General features: G+C 40.2%; 1 protein-coding gene and 1 long non-coding RNA gene across 2 annotated transcripts in view; one reads left to right on the top strand and one right to left on the bottom strand.

Annotated features, from left to right (window-relative positions):
* LOC133467152 (rho GTPase-activating protein 26-like) overlaps positions 1-20747 on the bottom strand; it is a 72456-nt gene that overhangs the window by 18613 nt on the left and 33096 nt on the right. The window contains exons 3-17 of the mRNA XM_061751672.1: positions 19978-20073; positions 17714-17775; positions 17494-17565; positions 12732-12833; positions 12533-12643; positions 12322-12426; positions 11077-11206; positions 9756-9856; positions 8571-8665; positions 8258-8336; positions 6190-6226; positions 5721-5786; positions 5080-5154; positions 4640-4724; positions 3515-3573 (exon numbers count right to left, since the gene is read on the bottom strand). Of these exons, the coding sequence (XP_061607656.1) occupies positions 3515-3573; positions 4640-4724; positions 5080-5154; positions 5721-5786; positions 6190-6226; positions 8258-8336; positions 8571-8665; positions 9756-9856; positions 11077-11206; positions 12322-12426; positions 12533-12643; positions 12732-12833; positions 17494-17565; positions 17714-17775; positions 19978-20073 (1275 nt within the window). The remainder of the gene's footprint in view (positions 1-3514; positions 3574-4639; positions 4725-5079; positions 5155-5720; positions 5787-6189; positions 6227-8257; positions 8337-8570; positions 8666-9755; positions 9857-11076; positions 11207-12321; positions 12427-12532; positions 12644-12731; positions 12834-17493; positions 17566-17713; positions 17776-19977; positions 20074-20747) is intronic.
* On the top strand, positions 38-4628 carry LOC133467153 (uncharacterized). Its single transcript, XR_009785153.1, has 3 exons — positions 38-111; positions 3404-3480; positions 4028-4628. It is a non-coding gene; the product is annotated as an uncharacterized LOC133467153 (long non-coding RNA).

Raw genomic sequence — 20747 nt, 5'->3', positions numbered from 1 at the left:
CGCTGGGCCTTTTCCTGGTGGCCCGGCCAGACATTCTGTCATTTCCTGGACTTCCTTTGTGTGATAGCTCAGTTTTGGAGAGACTTCACTGCGCACAAACAGGGAAAACAGGTCAGTGGTGGATTCTGGAAAGTGGGGCACACGCCTATACCAGCACACACCTTTTTGAGGCATAAACACATTTTATGATAAGGAGATTTGATTTGCAGTGTAATTTTCTTATCTCGTGTTTAAATCACTGTGTTTCCAAAAATTAAAACTGGAGTGAATCAGTACCAATTAAACTGGGCCTCAGCAAAGTGTACCCATGGCTGCACTGTGGCTGTCCTCCAAGCTCCGTGGGTGGCACAGTAAATTAGCTCGCCAGTTCACGTGATTAGCTAATTGAAGACTCTAAGTTGCCCGTAGGTGTGAATGTGCGTGCGAATGGTTGTTTGTTTATGTGCGCCCTGCGATTGGCTGGTGACTAATTCAGGGTGTACCCCGCCTCTGACCCAGAGTCAGCCGGGATAGGCTCCAGCACGCCCGCAACCCTACTGAGGGTAAGCGGTATGAACAATGGATGGATGGATGGATAACAACTGCATGTTGGGGCCTATGTTCCCCCATACTTGTCATACACGTTTAATTAAATTAATGTATTTTATATAGTTTTATTCAAATAATAATTATTTCTAGTAGGTGGACGGTGACACAGTGGACGACTGGTTAGAGCGTCAGCCTCACAGTTCTGAGGACCCGGGTTCAATCCCCAGCCCCGCCTGTGTGGAGTTTGCATGTTCTCCCCGTGCCTGCGTGGGTTTTCTCCGGTTTCCTCCCACATCCCAAAAACATGCATTAATTGGAGACTCTAAATTGCCCGTAGGCATGACTGTGAGTGCGAATGGTTGTTTGTTTGTATGTGCCCTGCGATTGGCTGGCAACCAGTTCAGGGTGTACCCCGCCTCCTGCCCGATGACAGCTGGGATAGGCTCCAGCACGCCCGCGACCCTAGTGAGGAGAAGCGACTCAGAAAATGGATGAATGGATAGTAGGTGGACTAATCAGCCAGATAGCTATTTGATGTGAAGCACTTTATTGAATGTGATATTAACAATAATACATTGTTGTATTACATAAGGTACAATATTATACTAACTGTATGAAGGTTAAAGATGTTCTTAATACCAGAGTGGAACTTCAATCATGTAATTATTATTAAAAATGTATTGATTTAATTGGTTTTGTTATTTACAGACCCTTTCCAAAAAATCTAAGTATCATGGAAAAGTTTATTTATTTCCATAATTCCATTCAAAACATTAAACTTTTATAGATTATAGATTTATTTGTTTATTTTTACATAATTTGGGTTTACAGCTCATAAAACCCACAAAATCATCCATCCATCCATTTTCTGAGCCGCTTAAGGGTCAGACAAGGGTCGCGAGTGTGCTGGAGCCTATCCCAGCTATCTTCGGGCAGGAGGCGGGGTACACCCTGAACTGGCTGCCAACCAATCGCAGGGCACACATAAGCAAACAACAATTCGCTCTCACATTCACACCAAAGGGCAATTTAGAGTCTTCAATTCATGCATGTTTTTGGGATGTGGGAGGAAACCGGAGTGCCCGGAAAAAAAAACCCACGCAGGCACGGGGAGAACATGCAAACTCCACACAGGCGGGGCCGGGATTTCAACCCTGTCCTCAGAACTGTGAGGCAGATGCTCTAACCAGTCGTCCACCATGCCACCCCACAAAATAAGGAATTCAAAAAATTTGAATACTGTGAATGAATCACCATTTACGTCTCAGTTTTTGGAGAGAAAAAAAATAGGGTAACATTAAACCAATCAAAATACTGTATTGTACTTTCAAAATGAATACTGTGAAGAAATTAGCCCAAATTTTGCAGGCCATAAATGTTTTTGTGTCAGTCACACACTAATCATCTACTAAACCCAAAGCAGCTGCACAGGTTTCCCCAGGTGTCATTAAATTGTTTCAGTTTGGTTCAATTGTCTCAGTTGGGTTCAATATGGGGAAGACTGCAGACTTGACAACTGGGCAGAAGACCATCATTGATACCCTCCATAGGATGGGTAAGCCACAAAGGTTCATAGCTAAGGAGGCTGGCTGGTCACAGAGTGCTGTGTCCAAGCATATCAATGGAAAGTCTAGAAGGACAAAATGTGGCAGGAGAAGATGCACCAGCAAAAGAGATGACCGTAAGCTTCAGCGGATTATCAAACTGAGAAGAGTCAAGAATCTAGCAGAGATCCAGAAAGAGTGGAATGAGGCAGGAGTCAGCGCTTCAAAAACCACCACATTCAGACACATCCAGGAGATGGGCTACAACTATCAGTGTATGTCCATCCATCCATTTTCTGAGCCGCTTCTCCTCACGAGGGTCGCGGGCGTGCTGGAGTCTATCCCTGCTGTCATCGGGCAGGAGGCGGGGTACACCCTGAACCTGTTGCCAACCAATCGCAGGGCACACATTCACACCTACGGGCGATTTAGAGTTGTCAATTACCATACCATGCATGTTTTTGGGATGTGGGAGGAAACCGGAGTGGCCGGAGAAAACGGGGAGAACATGCAAACTCCAAACAGGCGGGGCCGGGGATTGAACCCGGGTCCTCAGAACTGTGAGGCTGACGCTCTAACCAGTCGGTCACCGTGCTGCCGGTCTGTGTATGTATTTTTTAATATCAATAAATTCTTTTTTTTTCTTCCACAATTTCAATTTACATTTCTACAAGCACATTAACATTATTTTCAAAATTTCAATTCCAGAAGGGATATTCAAACTTTTTATTTCAACTTTTCCTATCCATCCTCCCATGGAGCCTATCGCAGCTGACTGTTGGTGAGAGGCTGGGATTACCCCCGACTGCTGGCCAGCCAATCACAGGGCACATATAAACAAACAAATTCACCTAATGCATGTTTTCGAAAAGTGGGGAAAAGTCGGAGTACCCAGAGAAAACCAACGAGGAGAACATGTAAACTTGAAACGCTGACCTCAAAATTGTAAGGCGCGTGTTCTAACCACTCTCCCACTTCATGTCTTATGATATTATAATATATATTGTAATTTATCATGTATTAATCTTATTATTACTATTAACATTATTATGTTATTATTATTGTATTTTTTTTATAGAAAAGGATACTATTATGCTTGAAATAAGCCACGTTTGGTTATAGGAGGGGGATAAAAGTTAGATGCATAACATTTACTGTATGTAAAGTTTCCTGTACTTAACATCTTATTTCTTTATCTAAGCCATATAGTTGGATGTGAAAAATTGGCTTCATGTGAAAAATTGGCTTCATTTCAAGAGAAATTGAACATAAAAATTCTAGTTGTGTTTATTTCAAGCACCTGTGATAAGTGTTATCTTTCTGTTGTTCAGGATATTTTGGGTGATATCGGTGTGGATCAAACAACCGTGAGAGACACAAACTTCACAGAGTGACATCTGAGGGGGAGGTAAGGTGCCTGGCTGTGACAGATTAATACTCACTCGCAGCCTTGATGAAGCTCCTCTGATATTGATATGTCATGAGAGGTGCAGGGAGCACCCTAAAAGGAAAAAAATAAATGTCAGCTCAAGAGATTAAGGTTGTCAAATATGTGCAAAAGTGTTCATGTGTGCACATTGGCTCCATTGAGTTACAGTAGATTACACACTGCTTGAACGTATGATCACATCACGTCATCTCTTCTTAACACTTCGGTGACCTTAAACACTGCTCTCAATAGGATGTATACAACGGTTTATATCCAGTATTATTTATTCATGTACAGTTGGGATTCTACTGCTGACTCTGATGTGTTAACATTGCCGCTTTCATTCCCAACTGCATAAACTGTTTTGAGGAATAGTATAATATTGTTGATCCATGTACTGTAAAGTCATCAACTACAATGATGTTGGCTATTCTTGCAGTTTTTTTGTGTACATTCACATCTAAATAATAATATGCATACTACAGGGTGTTCCAAAACACTTTTCTTTTTTCTATTTTCGTTTCAGGTATCATTTGTACAGATGCGAGGCCATCAGCATTTGACAGCTTAGGCGTTGCAGTTTTTATAAGCATATCACTCCCTTGTCCATGGCAAGTGACATGGGAGCAGCACTGGGAAATTGATTACACAACACACCTCCAACACCTAGTACAAAGGACGCTACCCATGGCAAGTTTCTCGAAACAGGATCTGTTCTTGACAAACCACGCAGCGGAAGGTCTGCAACTACCATCACTGATGAAAATTCCGAACTCTTAAGAGCGGGCGTTCCCACAAAGCCAGGAAAAGTCTTTCTGGAAGACTGCACTGGAACTCGGCATCCACAAAACCTCGATTTAGCGGTTGCTTCTGAGAGTGATAAAGTGCTGCTATTCTCCACTTTCTGCTGTAAAACCAGAATTTCTCCAAAAAAAGGCTTACTCTATTTTATTCCATACTACTGTAATTAATTAAAAGCAACAGATAGCTTTACTGTAGCATTTGAGCACTAGAAGGACATTACAAAAGCATATCAACCTTCATTTTTCAATACCAAACACGATTATAAGACTCTCCAGTGTAGTAAAAAGATTTTTGGGGATTATGTTCTATTTTACGTAAGCCTCCTCACACATACCTGAGATAGTGCTTGATAGCACTGGTGATCGTCTTAATTTCCCACTCGGGGTTTTCCAGCTCCACATCAGCGCATGTCTTTGGATCTGATGGATAAGAATTATCACATCATTGTAAAATGTTAACAATAAAAATACTAAATCTCGGGAAAATTATATACTTGTAGTACTTTCTGAGCAAGCATGTGTTTGACTATACTTATCCATCTATCTTTGTGGGGTCTATAGAGCTCTATGGAGGACTAGTTGAAGGAGCTCGATGTGAGTTACAAAAGACAGACTGCAAAAGTTAGATTTTTAGTATTGTGCTGTGTTTGAACTGATGCATTTAGTTGTTGGTTTGCTGGAGGAAAAAAAAAAGGTGGCGGGCCCACAAAATTTTTTTTGAAAAATCCATGCTTGTGAACGTGGGTGTTTTTACTGTGTTTATTTTTGCGCTCACCCATGGCATGGCTCAATAGTTTCTGCACACGAGAGCTGACGCCAACGATTCTGTACAAGCCTTGCTCATCAATACCTGAAAAGAAGTCCAAAAATGTCTATGAGGCCATTCGTTCCACATCGCTTGTGTAAAAAGCATACCACAGCTTGCTACCTGGTTTAATAAGATATACAAAGAACTGTACAGCATTTCATAACAACAGATAAAAAAAGTACATTGGAGCAGACTTTCAAGGGATTCAAATCAGTTAGCAGATATCCACATAGCTTTATCCATAGCTTGCACGTTCTTCTGGGTTAATTTTGGAAGCAGATCAGAAAACAATAATAAATAAACCTTCAATAGGTGCCACAAGCGCATCCATAATTACGTTTTAAAAGAGCAAAAATGATTTGAAAACATGATTGACAAGTTTGGATTACACGATGTGGGTTAGCAAAAACTTTATTTGTGACACTTGAATTAGAGTATACGTAGCCTACTTGGGCACTCAACCCATTAGTCATTTTAAAGGTCTATGTTGCAGCGGTGTGTGTGTGTGTGTGTGTGTGTGTGTGTGTGTGCACGCGCGCGTGCTTTTGCATGTGTGTGCATGTGCAAGGGAGATATTGTGGTCTTTACAGCAACAGGTTCCTCTCTACCTCGAGTCTCCACTGCATAAATGAATTTTTTCATCACATTGAACCCAATCACGTCCAGCTGGGCCACTGATGGAGGGAGGGAAAGAGAACATTAGAATTAGTGGAAAAACAAACAAAATACAATACCGATTACACAGTCTAATTGAATATTGTCCCAGCAATCTACTATGCAAACAAGCTGCGTTTGCTGGTTACATTTAGGCACGCCAGCAAATCTGTAGTTCAAAAGCATTATTATACAGTATTAAAAAGTCCTGCCTTCATATGGATGATGATTAATATATAGCTCGAACAATCGATGTTGCATTTCCACAAAATTGTAATGGATATGAATATTTAAAACAATATTACTAAAATTGTGAAATGGTGTCTTATTTTTCGCTACGAAATTCTCACAGCGTCCTTCGTCACTTTTGTGTCATTTTCAGCTAAAAGATACAACAAAATGTAAACACAAAATGCAACTTACTGCCTTCCGTCTGGTTGTCCTTGTTGAGATTGTACACCTAAATATAGAACATTGATTAAAAAAAAAAAAAAGTTAGGTAGTATATTGGATACATAATGTACCATGTGTTAGTTTTTTCTACTTCTAATGTTTAGAATTATACTCCACAAATGCAAGTAAGTTTTTAAATGGGAAGCCGCTAATGCACTCTCTGGGATTCATGCAGTGCAGACACTGAGCAAGATACATAAATGTCAGGCGTTTTAACTTCAGTTGCCGTGGAAACGGAAAGCTCGGGGGGGGGGGGGGGGGGGGGGGACAGGTAGTAACTCTGTCTCAGTTCAGATAATCTATTGTTTCAGAATCAGAATTAGAATCATTTTTATTTGCCAAGTATGTCAAAAACACAAGGAATTTGTCTCCGGTAGTTGGAGCTGCTCTAGTACAACAACAGACAGTCAATTGACAGAGAATACTTTTGAGACATAAAAACACAATCACTGAGCAATAAAAGGTTACCAGTAAAGTCGTAATGCCGGTACCATAATTTTTTTTTTGACAATTGTGAGAAATGATGCTGACTCCTCGAGCAATTAGTGCGGTTTGAAATGACTAATAGAACAATTGTCTGGTGCAGTGACCATTGTGCAAATGGCGCAGAGACTTTAAGAAATGTCTGCTGTTTAAACCGCATGGTCATTAAAGAGCCAACTGCCTAGCCCATGTGAACTAGGTTGTCAACCAAAACAGCAGCACCTAAGAAGGCAGAAAACAGTCAAGAAAAGTATGAAAACTTGATCCCTCTGCAAAAATGAGTGTGGAGACCGCATCTTGAGATTAGCATTTCGCTAGGCTCTGACACGTGGTTGCTCCATTTTTAGTTCTGGGAAGCGATACAACTCTTTCGTTCAGTCCACTCTGCCTCGGTTCTTCCTGTTTCTCTGCATTACTCCATAATTGTCCTTTTCATTCTGATTCGCTGGATCCATACGAACATCATTGCTAACCAAAACAGTCTCACATATCGGTAAGATGAAAAGTGTGCAGTCTGACCTTGCTCATTGTGTAAATGAGTTTACCGGCCTTGTTCATGCAAAGCAAACAGTCTCAAACTTGGGTTGTAAAATGTACCATGATTTTAAATTAGATCAGCAAATTAGTGCAGTAATTAAGACCAGTTTTTTGTTTTGTTTGTTTTGATCTTTGGCAGCCGGCAAAAGTGATACCTGTTCTTGAGCAGCAGCAGTACTGTATGCCCTTCTCGCATCGGATTACTGTAATGCACTTTATTTCGGAATGAAGCGTCTTGAGTTGGCTCAAAATGCTGCTGCTCACCTCTTAACTGGAACACGTAAGAGGGAGCACATAACTCCCATTCTGGCCTCCCTCCACTGGTTGCCTTTTTATTTTACAATTCTTTTATTAGTTTTTGAATATTTAAACGGTCTCGTCCCGCATTATCTGTGTGAGCTGTTCCATCCTTACATTCCTGCCCGGTGCATTAGGCCAGCTGACCTGATGTTTTTGGAGGTGCTGAGATCTTAGCGGAAGCTCAGAGGGGAGAGAGCTTTTTCTGTTGCTGGAGCTGCATTTTGGAATGAACTCTCTTTACATCCATCCATCCATCCATTTTCTGAGCCGCTTCTCCTCAGTAGGGTCGCGGGCGTGCTGGAGCCTATCCCAGCTATCATTGGGCAGGAGGCAGGGTACACCCTGAACTGGTTGCCAGCCAATCGCAGGGCACATACAAACAAACAACCATTCGCACTCACATTCACACCTACGGGCAATTTAGAGTTGTCAATTAACCTACCATGCATGTTTTTGGGATGTGGGAGGAAACCGGAGTGCCCGGAGAAAACCCACGCAGGCACTGGGAGAACATGCAAACTCCACACAGGCGGGGGCGGGGATTGAACCCCGGTCCTCAGAAATGCGAGGCAGACGCTCTAACAAGTCGTTCACCGTGCCGCCCTCTCTTTACATTTTACATTTAAATTTTTTTTTTCATTGGCTTTAAACTCAGCATGAGAATTCATTCCCGCTTTATCTTGTTGTTGTGCACCTCATGGTAACCGTGGCAACGTACCGGCTCTCTCCCGTCCATGGCCTCCATCCACAGCCTGCGGTCTTCCTCTGACAGAGCCTGCATGGTGATTATTCCCGGCCTAAATGCACAAGAATAGAAAAACAAAAAGCACAAAAGCATTGGACTTGTACAAATAAACTTCAAAATATACTTTATATAATGACAAATTAAAATTGCCTTCTAAATTTCAGGGCCATACACCAGCGACAGAGTATACGTACACGAAAAAATTTAAACCCGAAATAAATAGAGTAGTGGCACCCCCGTGTGTACAGAAAGTTTACTGCAATACACTTGAGGTCTTAACTCTAACCTGTCCACAGCCTCCACATCAAAGCAAAATCTTTTTTCAATCGAGTCTGTCTTCCTCCTGGTGCAGGACTTGAGTATGAAGCTCTCCTCTTCACCCTGACAACAAGACAAAAAAAGTGGTCCTTTAAATCAAATCAATTATCAATTATCAATTATGGTTCTACATGGGTGGCACGGTGGAAAGTCATGCTTCTTTGCACATTTCAAAAACATGTATGTTAGGTTTATTGAAGACAAAAATTGCTAATCGGTGCGAAAGTAAGTGTAAACGGTTGTTTGTCGAGATGTGCCCTGTGGCTGTCAGGCAACCAGTTCAGGGTTTCCCTCGCCTCTCGCCCAAAGTCACCTCGGATAGGCTCCAGCTCACTCGCAACCCTCGTGAGGATAAGCGCCGTAGTAATGGATGGATATGTTTCCATTTTTGTTGTTTGTTCCATTGTTCATTGTTTCATATTTAATTTTTTCATGTTAATTAAAGTTGGGCAATTTATGTTTATTTATGGAGAATACGTTTACAATTGATTTAATGTAACAATATTATTTAATACATACATTTCCTTTTTTTTTTTAATTTGTGTTTACATCTGAACACCAAACGCTTTGTAAGAAAGAAATCCTGTAATCATACAATTAAGATACTTGTCGGCCAGTGACAATTGCTTTCAACACAACAGGCCGGAAGAAGCGGGTGTCGGGTGTCAAACATTGCTATCCCAGCATTCCACTCTTCACTACACACGAAGGGGTCTTCACGGCTATCTTATGACTCAAATGCTACCTCTAACCGCAGAAAAATACTTAAGGGACGACTTGGTCCCCCTTATTCCGATCATACAGCGACCTCGAAAAATCCCGGCTATGGTGGAATTTGTCTTTTCCACCACTTGTGCAAAATGCATAGTTGTTTCTCCAGCAATCAGGCCTGAACTTGTATCAGCTGTGGCTCAACCGGTGCATAGGTGAAAACCTGCAGTTGGGAGTCATTCTGCTTACGCACTTACAGTATTTCTATGGTTCTCTGACGATAACACTTATTTTTAAATGGGTCTGTACAGGGATGACTGTGCGCTACCAAAACACCACGCTGGATGAGTCAGAACTTTACATTGCTGCAGTGGCACTGTGCCACGGCGGATAGGGCAAAGTGTGCAGAGAAATCAGGCTCTGATTAAGTGGCGTTACTCACAGTTTTGCCCCCCGATTTGGGGTCAAATAGGACCATGGTGATCCGCTTTGGCTCCCTGTGGTACGTGCAGTAGTACTTCACCCAGGTAGACACGAAGGAACCTGAGAGTGAGAGAGGGATGAGTAAATAACATGCACTATCCATCAAGTCATTCATTCAACAGTCAGCATGTTTTGCTTGTTTGTTTTCCTACTTCAGTGAAGCCCACAAAGTTGGAACCATACCATTCTATTGGATTAATCAAAGCATTTTCCCATAAGAACATGATATAAAGTGAATGATTTTGTTCCATGCTTAAACTGTTGTCATCGTAAAACCTTTAATAATCGAACAGTAAGGCTGTAACGATACAGCAAAGTTAAGATTTGATTCACGTCTCCGTTTCTGACCGACGGTCCCACTTAAAATGATTTTTGGGAAGGTGTGTCTGAAGGTGCATTAACATGTTCAATGTGTTTTTAGAAGCATTTACAGCTACGACGACGCAAGGTCCATCTGTTCTCAACTGGGTGGCCGAAATGCTCCCATACTGCTGCTGACCTAAATGAGCTTGAAGGGTCGCACATAGTTGAATTAGCGTTAGTGCTAACAGATTTGAGCGTTGGAAGGGGCATGTCACGACTCTGCTATTTCCAAGGTGACACAGTTTCGTGTCTTAAGAGTATCGCAATTTCTGTTTTCGATACTGTATTGTTACAGGCTTACTGTACACACAATGTATTAAATAAGATTTTAACATTACTAGCTATCATACAAGTTTAAAGAGAAGCTATCCGGTTTATGATACAACTATGAAACATAAAACTCTTAGCCTTTCGTATGTTGGCAAGGCTTCTTTGGCCATTTTTGTGCACGTCAGCTATGTTGTATATGCTGTCAATGTTATAATCCATTTGTGTTCATAATTCATACTAAATTATTCATAGAATTCTGCATATTGTACTGTGCAGCTATACCCTTTCGTTTTCTGCTTTTATGGGTATTGTCAAGTCTTTCCTCTTTGCGTCACTGTACCCTTCTGTGGTGAAATCACACCAAAACAACTTTAGTTGAACTTCAAATTGTACCATTTCTTGGGCATTTGACTTTGGAGGTTCTACTATATTGTTGTTGTGTTTTAATTGCCATGAAATTACTTCAAGGCTTCCCAAAAAAAATTTCAACATGTTTCCATGACGATCAACGTGGATGGAAACTGTTGTCATGTCTCAAACAGATCAGCCTTGACTGCGGCAAGCAAATGTTGATTATGGGTTGTTTCAGCTGCTGTTTGTTTGGAGGGTGTGTCTGAATGTGTGCGTGCGCTTGTGTTGGTACATACGCTTCTCCTGCACATACAGGTATCCCTCCATCGTGTGCTGGCTGATACTCTTGTGCTCATGTGGATTCTCCTTCATCTTCCTCATCAAACTCTCCACTTCGGACCTCGTGCTCTCAAAACGATTCCGCGTCTGTATGCAAAAAGTGAGTGAAATCAACTTTAGGCACGTGCTTAAAGACACTTCTGCAAGGTCAATGCTTCACTGCAGCATTTGACAGTCTTTTTCTTTGGAAAAAATTTCAAAGAGTAAAAAGGAAAGGAGGGAGAAAATTAGAGGAAAACGGGAGGGCAGTGCGGGGGGGGGGGGGGGGGGTAAAAACACTTACAATTTCATACTCAAAAATACAATTTCATACACGGCATACCAAACATATTAAAGATCATTAAATATTAAAGATATTAAAAAATGTAAAAAAAGAAAAGGGGAATTGAGTCTTGTAATGGGACAGTGGAATTAATTTGTAACCAGATGGGAGGGCTGCATCTTTGTCTTCCAACAAAACCAGCTTTGTAGAGAGTCTTGAATGTGAAGCACAGAGGAAACGGGGAAACGTGCATGCAAACAAGCTATATGCAATCACACAATGTCTGACATGCCACTTCTGCGCTGATGTTCTTTCAGTACTGCTGCGTGTGTGTGTGGTGTGTGTACGTGTGTGTGTGTGCGTACTTGCATTTATACAATGGTGCCTTAATTAAGAGACGAGTGACTTTAGATACAAGCCTTTTTAAAAAAAAAATATTATTTTTTTTGCTTTGACACAGGCGGCACGGTAGTCGACTGGTTAGCACATCGACCTCACACAGTTCTTAGGACCACGGTTCGAATCCCAAAGCACATGAGGGGGAAAATTATTTAAAGACAATAAAGTTTTAAAAGGAAAGGAAAATTGGAAAATAATTTTAAAAAATAATGGTAAAAGAGAAACTTAAACATGAAAGGATAAAAGATGAAAAAATCAAAAGCAAAAGAAAATGACAAAAAAACTGCTCCAATTCCATATTCTATCAATGGAATAATAAAAAATTTAAAAAGGAGGAAAACAAGATAAAAATTTGGAAAAAAGACAAATGGGTAAAAGGAAAAGTGTAAAAAAAGAATGGAAAAAAAAGTATAAAAGAGGAAAGATAGGAAAAAAGTCTAAATGAAACTCTTCCAATTCTAATTCTACTCTGAAGAAAGAAAAAGATGGTAATCACACATTGTTTTTATTTATTTTTTTGTGCATACACGAGTGACCTTACATTTTGTATGCTGATTGTGAGGTCCGTCTTGAAGTGGTTGAAGTCCTTCGCCAGCTCGTAGCCGTGATGATAGTAGGTGAACAGGCCTTGCAGGAAGGCCAGCAACTTGAGGGAGCAAACAAACTTAACACGTGATGTAGTGTACCTAATAAAGTATCTGGTGAATATCTACTGCACTGCCCGTGGACATAAAAAATTCAAAGAGTCTTACAGGCTCCACAAAGTCAAACATCTTCCTCTCTTGGACCTCTTGCACTTTGAAAACGTACTCCAGAGAAACCTCATAGAAATGCTGCCGCACGTTATCTACTTGGTTGTCCGCCTGCAGAGAACGAGACCAAAAAGACAGATGACACAGTTGTATTATGAGACATACACTATGTTAGAAAGAAAAAAATAAATCTTCTTACCTCATGCAGATGCGACTCTTTCTTCTTTGCTGAAAGACTCATGTGCTTCTCTAGTACTGCACAATATTTCTCTGTCTCTTTATCATACTTTTTCTTGGCGTCCTGTGGAAAAAAACACACACAGACGTGGTGATGGACAAATTAAATACAACTGCTGTCTTTGAGGGTTAGCATTCATGCATAACTCACCGTAACAAAAACAATGCTTGTTTACATTCACCGGCTTTCTGTTCACATGAACTCTAAGTGGCCAAAGTGGTCAGAGAGCTATTCATTTAATATTGTGCTTATTACTGCGCTCAAAGTAATCACATTGTAAGTAAAACCTGAAAGACAATATCAATAAATAACGGAGCATTATTATTATTTTGCATGTGCTGGTTTGCCTAATGTTGTGGCAAGTTAAAGGAAACAGGCAAGTTTTTTTTGCGCTGCATAGGAAAAGCGTGATGTGAATTTGGACCGGCTGCGATGTGATTTACTGTATTTGTGCAGCTCAGGGGAGCACAGCTGTCTGTTAAATAATAGGCTGTTTCATGAATCCATCTGTCATTACGTGACAGATGGATGATAAAGCGCAGAGACTGAAGACGAACATACTATACATGTGCTGTTGTCAATATTTCTTATCAGAAGACAACCGTCCATCTATTTTTTATAGCGCTTATCCGGTTCTCGGTCACGTGAGCTGGAGCCAATCCCAGCCGACTTTGGTCGAGAGGCGGGGTACACCCTGGACTGGTCCCCAGCCCATTGTAGGGTATACAGACAAACATTCATACTTACTGTAGTGTACATTCAGAAATATGGACTTCAGTGAACATAATATGCATGTTTTTGGAATGTCGAGTCCCCACAGAAACCCACACAAGCACGGCCAGAACGGCAAAGATTTCAACCCATGACCTTTCGACTGTAAGGCGGAAGCGCTAACCTCTACAACATCGTGCTGCTTCTTATTGCCACCCTTATTTCCAGTGCATTTCATTTGCTGGCTCTGCTCAAACAAAACTGCCTTTTCCTTGTAAATTCTAAAACATGGCATGTGCAGTAAAAATAAAATTATTCATTGTTCCTGGCACAGGTACTTCACCGAACAGATTTAACAACAAGTATAAAGTCCGAGAAAGAAGGAGGGTTAGTCAACAGCTGGGTGACAGATCAGAGATGAGGAAGGCTCCCTTCAAAAAAAAGAAAAGGACTCCTTCTCACAGTTATCAGTTAAAGAACAACAGACTAAAAGCATACCCCATGATAATTTAAAAAAATATTTATTCTCTAAATCAGTGATTCTCAGTGTGGTATGCAGGCTCCCTTCAGTGGTACGCGAAAGAATCACAAAATTGAATGTTCAAACTGTACATAATAACACATTAATGTTGAACCTTTTTTAAAATCTAGTACAGTGTGTTTGTTACGTACAGTTCAGTTGTATTTTACTTTTAAGTACAATACTTTTGCATGTAATCTTTCGAACTGTTTTCAAACATTTGTTCAGGTACAATTATTATGCAACTTTTACCTTCATACATTTAGATTTTTTTTTTAGGAATAAAACCTCTGCATTGTTTTTCATGAACTCTTGATCTACTATGCTACTGCATTTTAATGTGGGTCAATACAGTGATACTTGGACAGCTAAGTATTATTTTAGGTAGCACATTGTGTAAAAAGAAAAAAGATTGAGAACCCTTGCCTAAAATCATTGGGTAAAGAAAACTTTCCAGGGGTGAATTGAATTAGAAGTACTTCCTTAAATCAGCCAGCAGAGAGCAATGTATTCCTATTCCTATAAATTCCTGAAGTCCTATCAAGTACACATGGCTTACAAAAGTCAAGAGAGGGTGATAACGAACAGTACTGAACTTTTCATCACATTTATGTGCACCAGTGGATATAAATCTTAAAAGTACATTGCATGGGGCTTTGCCTTCCCTGTAATCTGCCATAGAATAACCGTCATGCTCAAAATACCGGATGAAAAAAACAGCCCAGCGTGTTTTAAATATAGTCTTTATCAACCGCTGAAGCTTTGCCAAGTGGGGGAGACCTTAGGGCAAGGTGAGAAGCGTGTGCTGAGCAAAAGATGTCACTCCTTTCGGGGCTAAACTGGGATTAGCGCTCACGATGGCCTCACCGCCGAGATTACGTGCGATGGCTCCTTAATCTGCCCGCCATCTTGCGATCAAATCATGACCTGCTGTCAAGGGGGAAATGCGTTCAGCCATATTTGAGGAACCCCTGTGGTGACTCTTCTGGGTCACATGGCTAATGAATATACAAGGGGGGCTTATAAAATCTGACATATTTAAGGCAAAGGATAACCGATAAATAGAGTGGTACCCCACGTTATGAGTGACCCCATTTTTTTATTTAGTTTTTAGTTTTTCGAGTTATGAGCGGTCGCTCGGCTAATTTCTTTTGTCTTGAGTTGGAAGAGAAAACGAGCGCTAGACTGCGGCAGGGAACTTCACGACAAGCAGCAGATATATGAACAACCCTTCAAAAAAAAAAACAGGTGTCAAATGCTTGTTTCAAACTATTTATTGCCATTCCAAGTTGAAGTTGAAACATAAGACAAAGAGAATTAGCCGTTGTGTATTTAATCAAAACACGTAAATTACGCTTAACGCTAACAAACAATCCAAAACACTATACACTGGCTAGCGAAACTAGCATTTATGTTCCGGTAGTTATAATCCTTTAAGCAATGGATATTTGAACACAAACGGTGCAGCAACATATGTCAACGGACAATGTAATAATCCTCACAGGCATATTTTCTTTATCCTCTCCAAAAAAACGACTAATACAGTATTACTGCAGTTTACTGAGTCACTTAGTTGTGAAACTCTTCTTTGTTTATTATGAATGGATGTATTATACTAGCATTACTGGATGTTTTATAAAGTACAATATTTTAGAGTGCTAGTTTTCTTATTTAAAAAACAACATTTTTGTTGATGTTTTTGGCAGGGCTAGAACTGATTCTAGAACTGGCATTTCCAATCATTTCATTGCTGAAAGATGATGTGACATATGTGTGTTTTGAGGTACGAGTGTGGTCATGGAACAAATTAAACTCCTAAGTCAAGGCCCCCCTTTACATACTTCCGGCAGAAGTGCCTAGTGACCAGCGAATTGTCAGTATAAATCATGTCTAATGTTTGCAAAGGGGGACACCAAGATGTGCTGTACACTCACTGTGACAAGATGCCACAAGGCAGCTCCTGCGCCTAAAAAAGCACACACACGCCCCACTCCCTGTTCGGGGAATTATTTTGGGTTATTATGTCAGCATTATTTAACTTCTAAGCAGGTCATGTTGTGATGCTTTGATTGAGACCACAGGCGCAGAGAAAGGAGATGGGCAGCTTATTTGTGTACTAAATGTGTGCATGCATGATAAAAGCTAGGAATGTTGTATATGTAGTTGCATGTCATTTAGGGGAGGTAGTAAATGAATGCTTGTACAGCTGGAGGACTAAACGTTTTGCTTGCTTGTATATGAATGCTTGTAGCCTGAAAGAGTGGTGATGATTGAAGCCGTTTAATGACCAAAACATAAGACACACATCCACAATCTAACACAAGAGCTGCAAAAAAAAATAAAAAATTAAAATTAAAATGCTGCCCTTTCAACTCAGTCTTTGTTTGTCTGTCAGTGAAAGATTAATAATATGTTAATTATTGTGGCTTTTTCTTTTGCTGGGTTGTTGAAGTTTTTCTACTTAACCAACACCACGCACACACAAAAAAATGCAAAGCTAATTAATCTACTTCAACATTGGAATTTTAGAAGACATTTGTGGGATACATTGTGGTTGTTTATATCAGGTGGCTTGTAAATACTGTACTGTAAATGCATTTAATTACAATTACAGATGATTTAGAATGAAATCAATTTAATCACTTTAGCAGTAATATGTTACTTAAACATTTTATATATTATTTAATCAAATATATAATTTTAAAAAATTACTTTTAATTAAGTCTTTTTTATTAAAATGTTTATTACACTTAAATACAGCATTTCCATTTAAGTTTGTATCAATTTAGCATTTTTTTTTACAAAGTATACTGTAAATAAATGCAATTAATTACATTACATTTCTTTCAATGTAGAAATAAAAGTATGATAAAGAATGTTGAGCTTGTTAATAATAATACCCAATTTTGGAATTAAATGCATTTAATCACATTTAATACATCAATTTGAATGTAAAATGTTTGATTCAAATGCTTCTATCTTATTAAAAAAAGAATGAATGCATTTAATTACATTAAAATGTATATAACATACATTCAGAAATAAAATATTTAACAAAAACGTGTACAACAAAATGATATAACTATTTGCATTGACAGGCTCAGGGATGGCATTGGTCAGTAGTCATTTGTGTGTGTGTGAGTTGAATTTTGTCTTCGCAACATCCATCTTTACAGGAATTCTTAAACAGGTAGGAGAGGGGCAAACGAGGCAGCCGTGGCAACTCTAAAAAGTAGCATTAATAATTATTATTAGAAATGTTGCTGCCCTCCTACATTTGGCATGTGTACACGGGAACTGGCCTTACACCAGTAACTTTTGTAACCAGCCTCTAAGCCTCAGAGAATGAGGTACTGGCAATATTACATAACAATATTAGCAAAGCGGACGTCAGGCCAGCTCTCTAACAGCGCTAAAAGGTTCTTTATTGATTTGTGCACGAACGTGACGGATGCTGATGTATTGTTCGTGACAAAGGCCGCCCAGGCTTACCTTAGCTGCACTGATTTGCTCTTTCCTGAACCTCTCCAGAGGCATAATGAGCACATCATTGGCGTTCTCAATCTGAGGACACACACACACCGTGCAAAAACATGCAATGCGAATCATGCGCCAAAGTCAAATTGATGAGCACATATCATCAATAGTATAGTATATAAATACAGTGTTATAGACTAAACGGTATTGATTACGTCTATGGCAGACAATTTACCATCCGTGTCCTCTCATCCTCCAGGTTTTGTAGGACAGCTGCAAATTCCTGAAGAGACTTGGCTGGAGAGGAAAATTGTGGAAAATTAGAGAACATGCGGGAGGTAGCAGGAATAAAAGTGTTCCAGTTCTCCCCTTGGACCTTGAACAGATTCCATTAAAAGCCATGAGGCAGCACAGAAACTCAACAGTTTGTTACCGCTTTTGCCTTTAAAGTTGCATCCAAGTACAAATCATCAGAACTTCGGAATGCTTTAAAATGAATATAACCTTTAATAAAACACTTTCATAGTTCTGCTCAGCTCCGTCAGTCACTCAATCAATCACGTAGTAATTGATTGATTACTACGATTACAATATCGTAGTATATTGAAAGGAAGATATACTTGGTTGGCAATGCACTTTTCTCACTTTTGGTTATGATAACAATGTGTTCGAGAACGCCATAGAGCCTACAATGGATCTAAAAAGTCAACACCCACCCCATTCATTTGCCAGGTTTTTGTGATATAAGAAAAAATAAGACCAAGCAGAATCATATGAAAACTTTTCCCACTGTTAATGTTATCTACAACCTGTACAATTCTATAGATTTTTTTTTTTGAGAGGGAAAATAAAAATAAACAGAGATAGTGTGGTTGCACAAGTGAGCACATCCTCTTATAACTGGGAATGTGGCTGTGTTCAGAATGAACCAATCACATTCAAACTCATGTAGAATTGGAGACAGCGCACATCTGCCACCATTTAAGGTGCCTCTGATTCACCACAGATCAAGTTTAGCTGTTCTTGTAGGCTTTTTGTGACATTTTTTTTTCTGTTTTCTTACAGAAGCCTGAAAGTTTGGTGCTAACACTGACGAGTATTAGGAACTGTTCGTAATTCCTCCACCTTGAGCAAGGCCCTAGCTCCAGAAAATACAGCCACAAAGCATGACACTGCCACCACCATGCTTTGCTGTAGGTTGGGTGTTCTTTTGGTTATATAACAATATATAGCTGCCATTTCAACAGGGGTGTGTAGACTTTTTAATATCCACTGTATGTGTGATAATATCCTAAACACTAAATTTTAAAAAATGTAGGCCCTGCTCGGCCTGCAAGCTGTTCGGGCAAGATAGCTGGAGATGGTCAAACAAGAGCAGTGGGTGGGTTGTGCACATGCACTCACACACACACAGACGCACACACACGCACGCACACACACACACACAAAGGGTGTGGCGACTGCTGCTTACATGTTTCCACAGACGCCAAAAGAGGCCTTGGTGAGTTCATGGAATGAGTAATGATGCAATTCTCAATGCAAAACAATAGCATTGACTTTCATGTCAGGGTTGGGTCCAACTCAGCATGTTTCTCCAGATGCTTTGTGTGTTTTATCACAGAAGACCACATGAAGTCCATGTTGACTATGTTTGCATGTCGTGTACATTAACTTTAATGGCATCGTATAAGCTTATGCGACCACTAACGTTTGCATCTTTCGCTTGTATATGATCAGACTTGTGGTGACAAGGAGACTAGTACAGTACTGTATGTCTGCTGTAAGTCAAATGACCAACAGGCTCCACATCGACTGACCGCACAGTACACAATGACCCTCTTTAGAAACATGATTACACAATGACAAACTGATGTCATCCTAAACCGACACTGTGTGCTGTATGCACAGTCACGAACCAAACCATTAAGTACACCTGCATTATCTAATGACAGTCAATACAAGAGCTCTGTCAAAAATGTAGCTTTTAAAAGGATAATAATGATGAATGCAAGTGTGAATGGTTGATTATCTACAGTATGTGTGCCCTGCGATTGGCAGATGACCAGTCAAGGGAGTACCCCACCTCAGGCTTAAAGTCAGCTGGTATAGGCTCCAGCTCATGCGTGACTCTAATGAGGACAAGCAGCATGGAAAATGGATGGCTAGATGGGTGGATTATAGTGTTTTGGAAAAAGAGCAAAAACAAAAAAGAATAGTTCATATGCAGCTAACACTCTTCTCGGAACAGCGACATATAGTAGGGTGGGTTGCACCCTCTATAACGTGGCGCTCACTGGACGGACTGTTTACCTGCTTCTGAAGGCGCTGTTGTTTTGGCTAGCAACAGAGTTCAAACGGGCTCCAAGTTAACTCTTTAATGTCTGTGTGTGAACATTAGCATCTCTGAACTGGGGATAGTTACACTTACTACTTGTTTCTTTCCTGAGGAAAAAAATGAGAGTTTGTATGACACAGATTCTTTGAACACATATAGCTTACCTATGCATATCTCATCATCCGTCTCAGCGTCCCCAATACACTGGAATTTAAAGTCGTTGAGGGAGTCAGCAAACTTCCTCTTGGCCGAAGACAGACCTGACACAACAGAGAGAGAAGTGAGAAGAAGATGTTAGGAAAACAAAGTCTCCAATACAAATTCATGTCGTACAGTGAGGCTGGCTTTTCGGAACAGTGTAAAAGGGTCTAATGTTTCACAATAGCAGACATAAACGCTTCCAAATATGTCACCTATCGAGAAGTAGACCTTTTTACAATAAGCATTTTAAAGTACTTTATCACAATTTACAAGGGTTGTCACCAAATTGTAAGCCTCTACACGTAAGCCCCGTACTCGTATAAATGTGGTCAGCGGCACGGTGAAGTAGTGGTTAGCACGTCTGGCTCACAGTCGAGAGGCTCGAATCTCGGCTCAGGCCCTCCTTGTACTTTGCATTTTCTTCTAGTGCTTGCGTGGGTACTCCGGCTTCCTGGTGTGAATATGAGTGTCAATGGTTGTTTGTCTATATGTACTATGTACAATTGGCTAGTGACCACTCCAAGGTGTATCCCGTTTTAATTGCACAAAGTCAGCTGGGATAACGTTAACAAGGGCTATAGAAAACGAATGGACGGAAAATTGAAACGCTTACTCATTGCTCCATGCATCATGCCTCGACAGTTTCACATAAATAGCTTAAGTCTTGTTAAGTCTGTTAAGTCTTGTAGAGATGAATATTTCCTTGGGGGAGGTAAGAAAAACAAATCATATT

Source organism: Phyllopteryx taeniolatus, chromosome 17 (assembly GCF_024500385.1).
Source record: "Phyllopteryx taeniolatus isolate TA_2022b chromosome 17, UOR_Ptae_1.2, whole genome shotgun sequence".
Lineage (NCBI taxonomy): Eukaryota > Metazoa > Chordata > Actinopteri > Syngnathiformes > Syngnathidae > Phyllopteryx > Phyllopteryx taeniolatus.
The sequence above is the reverse complement of the archived record's forward strand: the minus strand, read 5'-3'. Positions and strand labels throughout refer to the sequence as shown.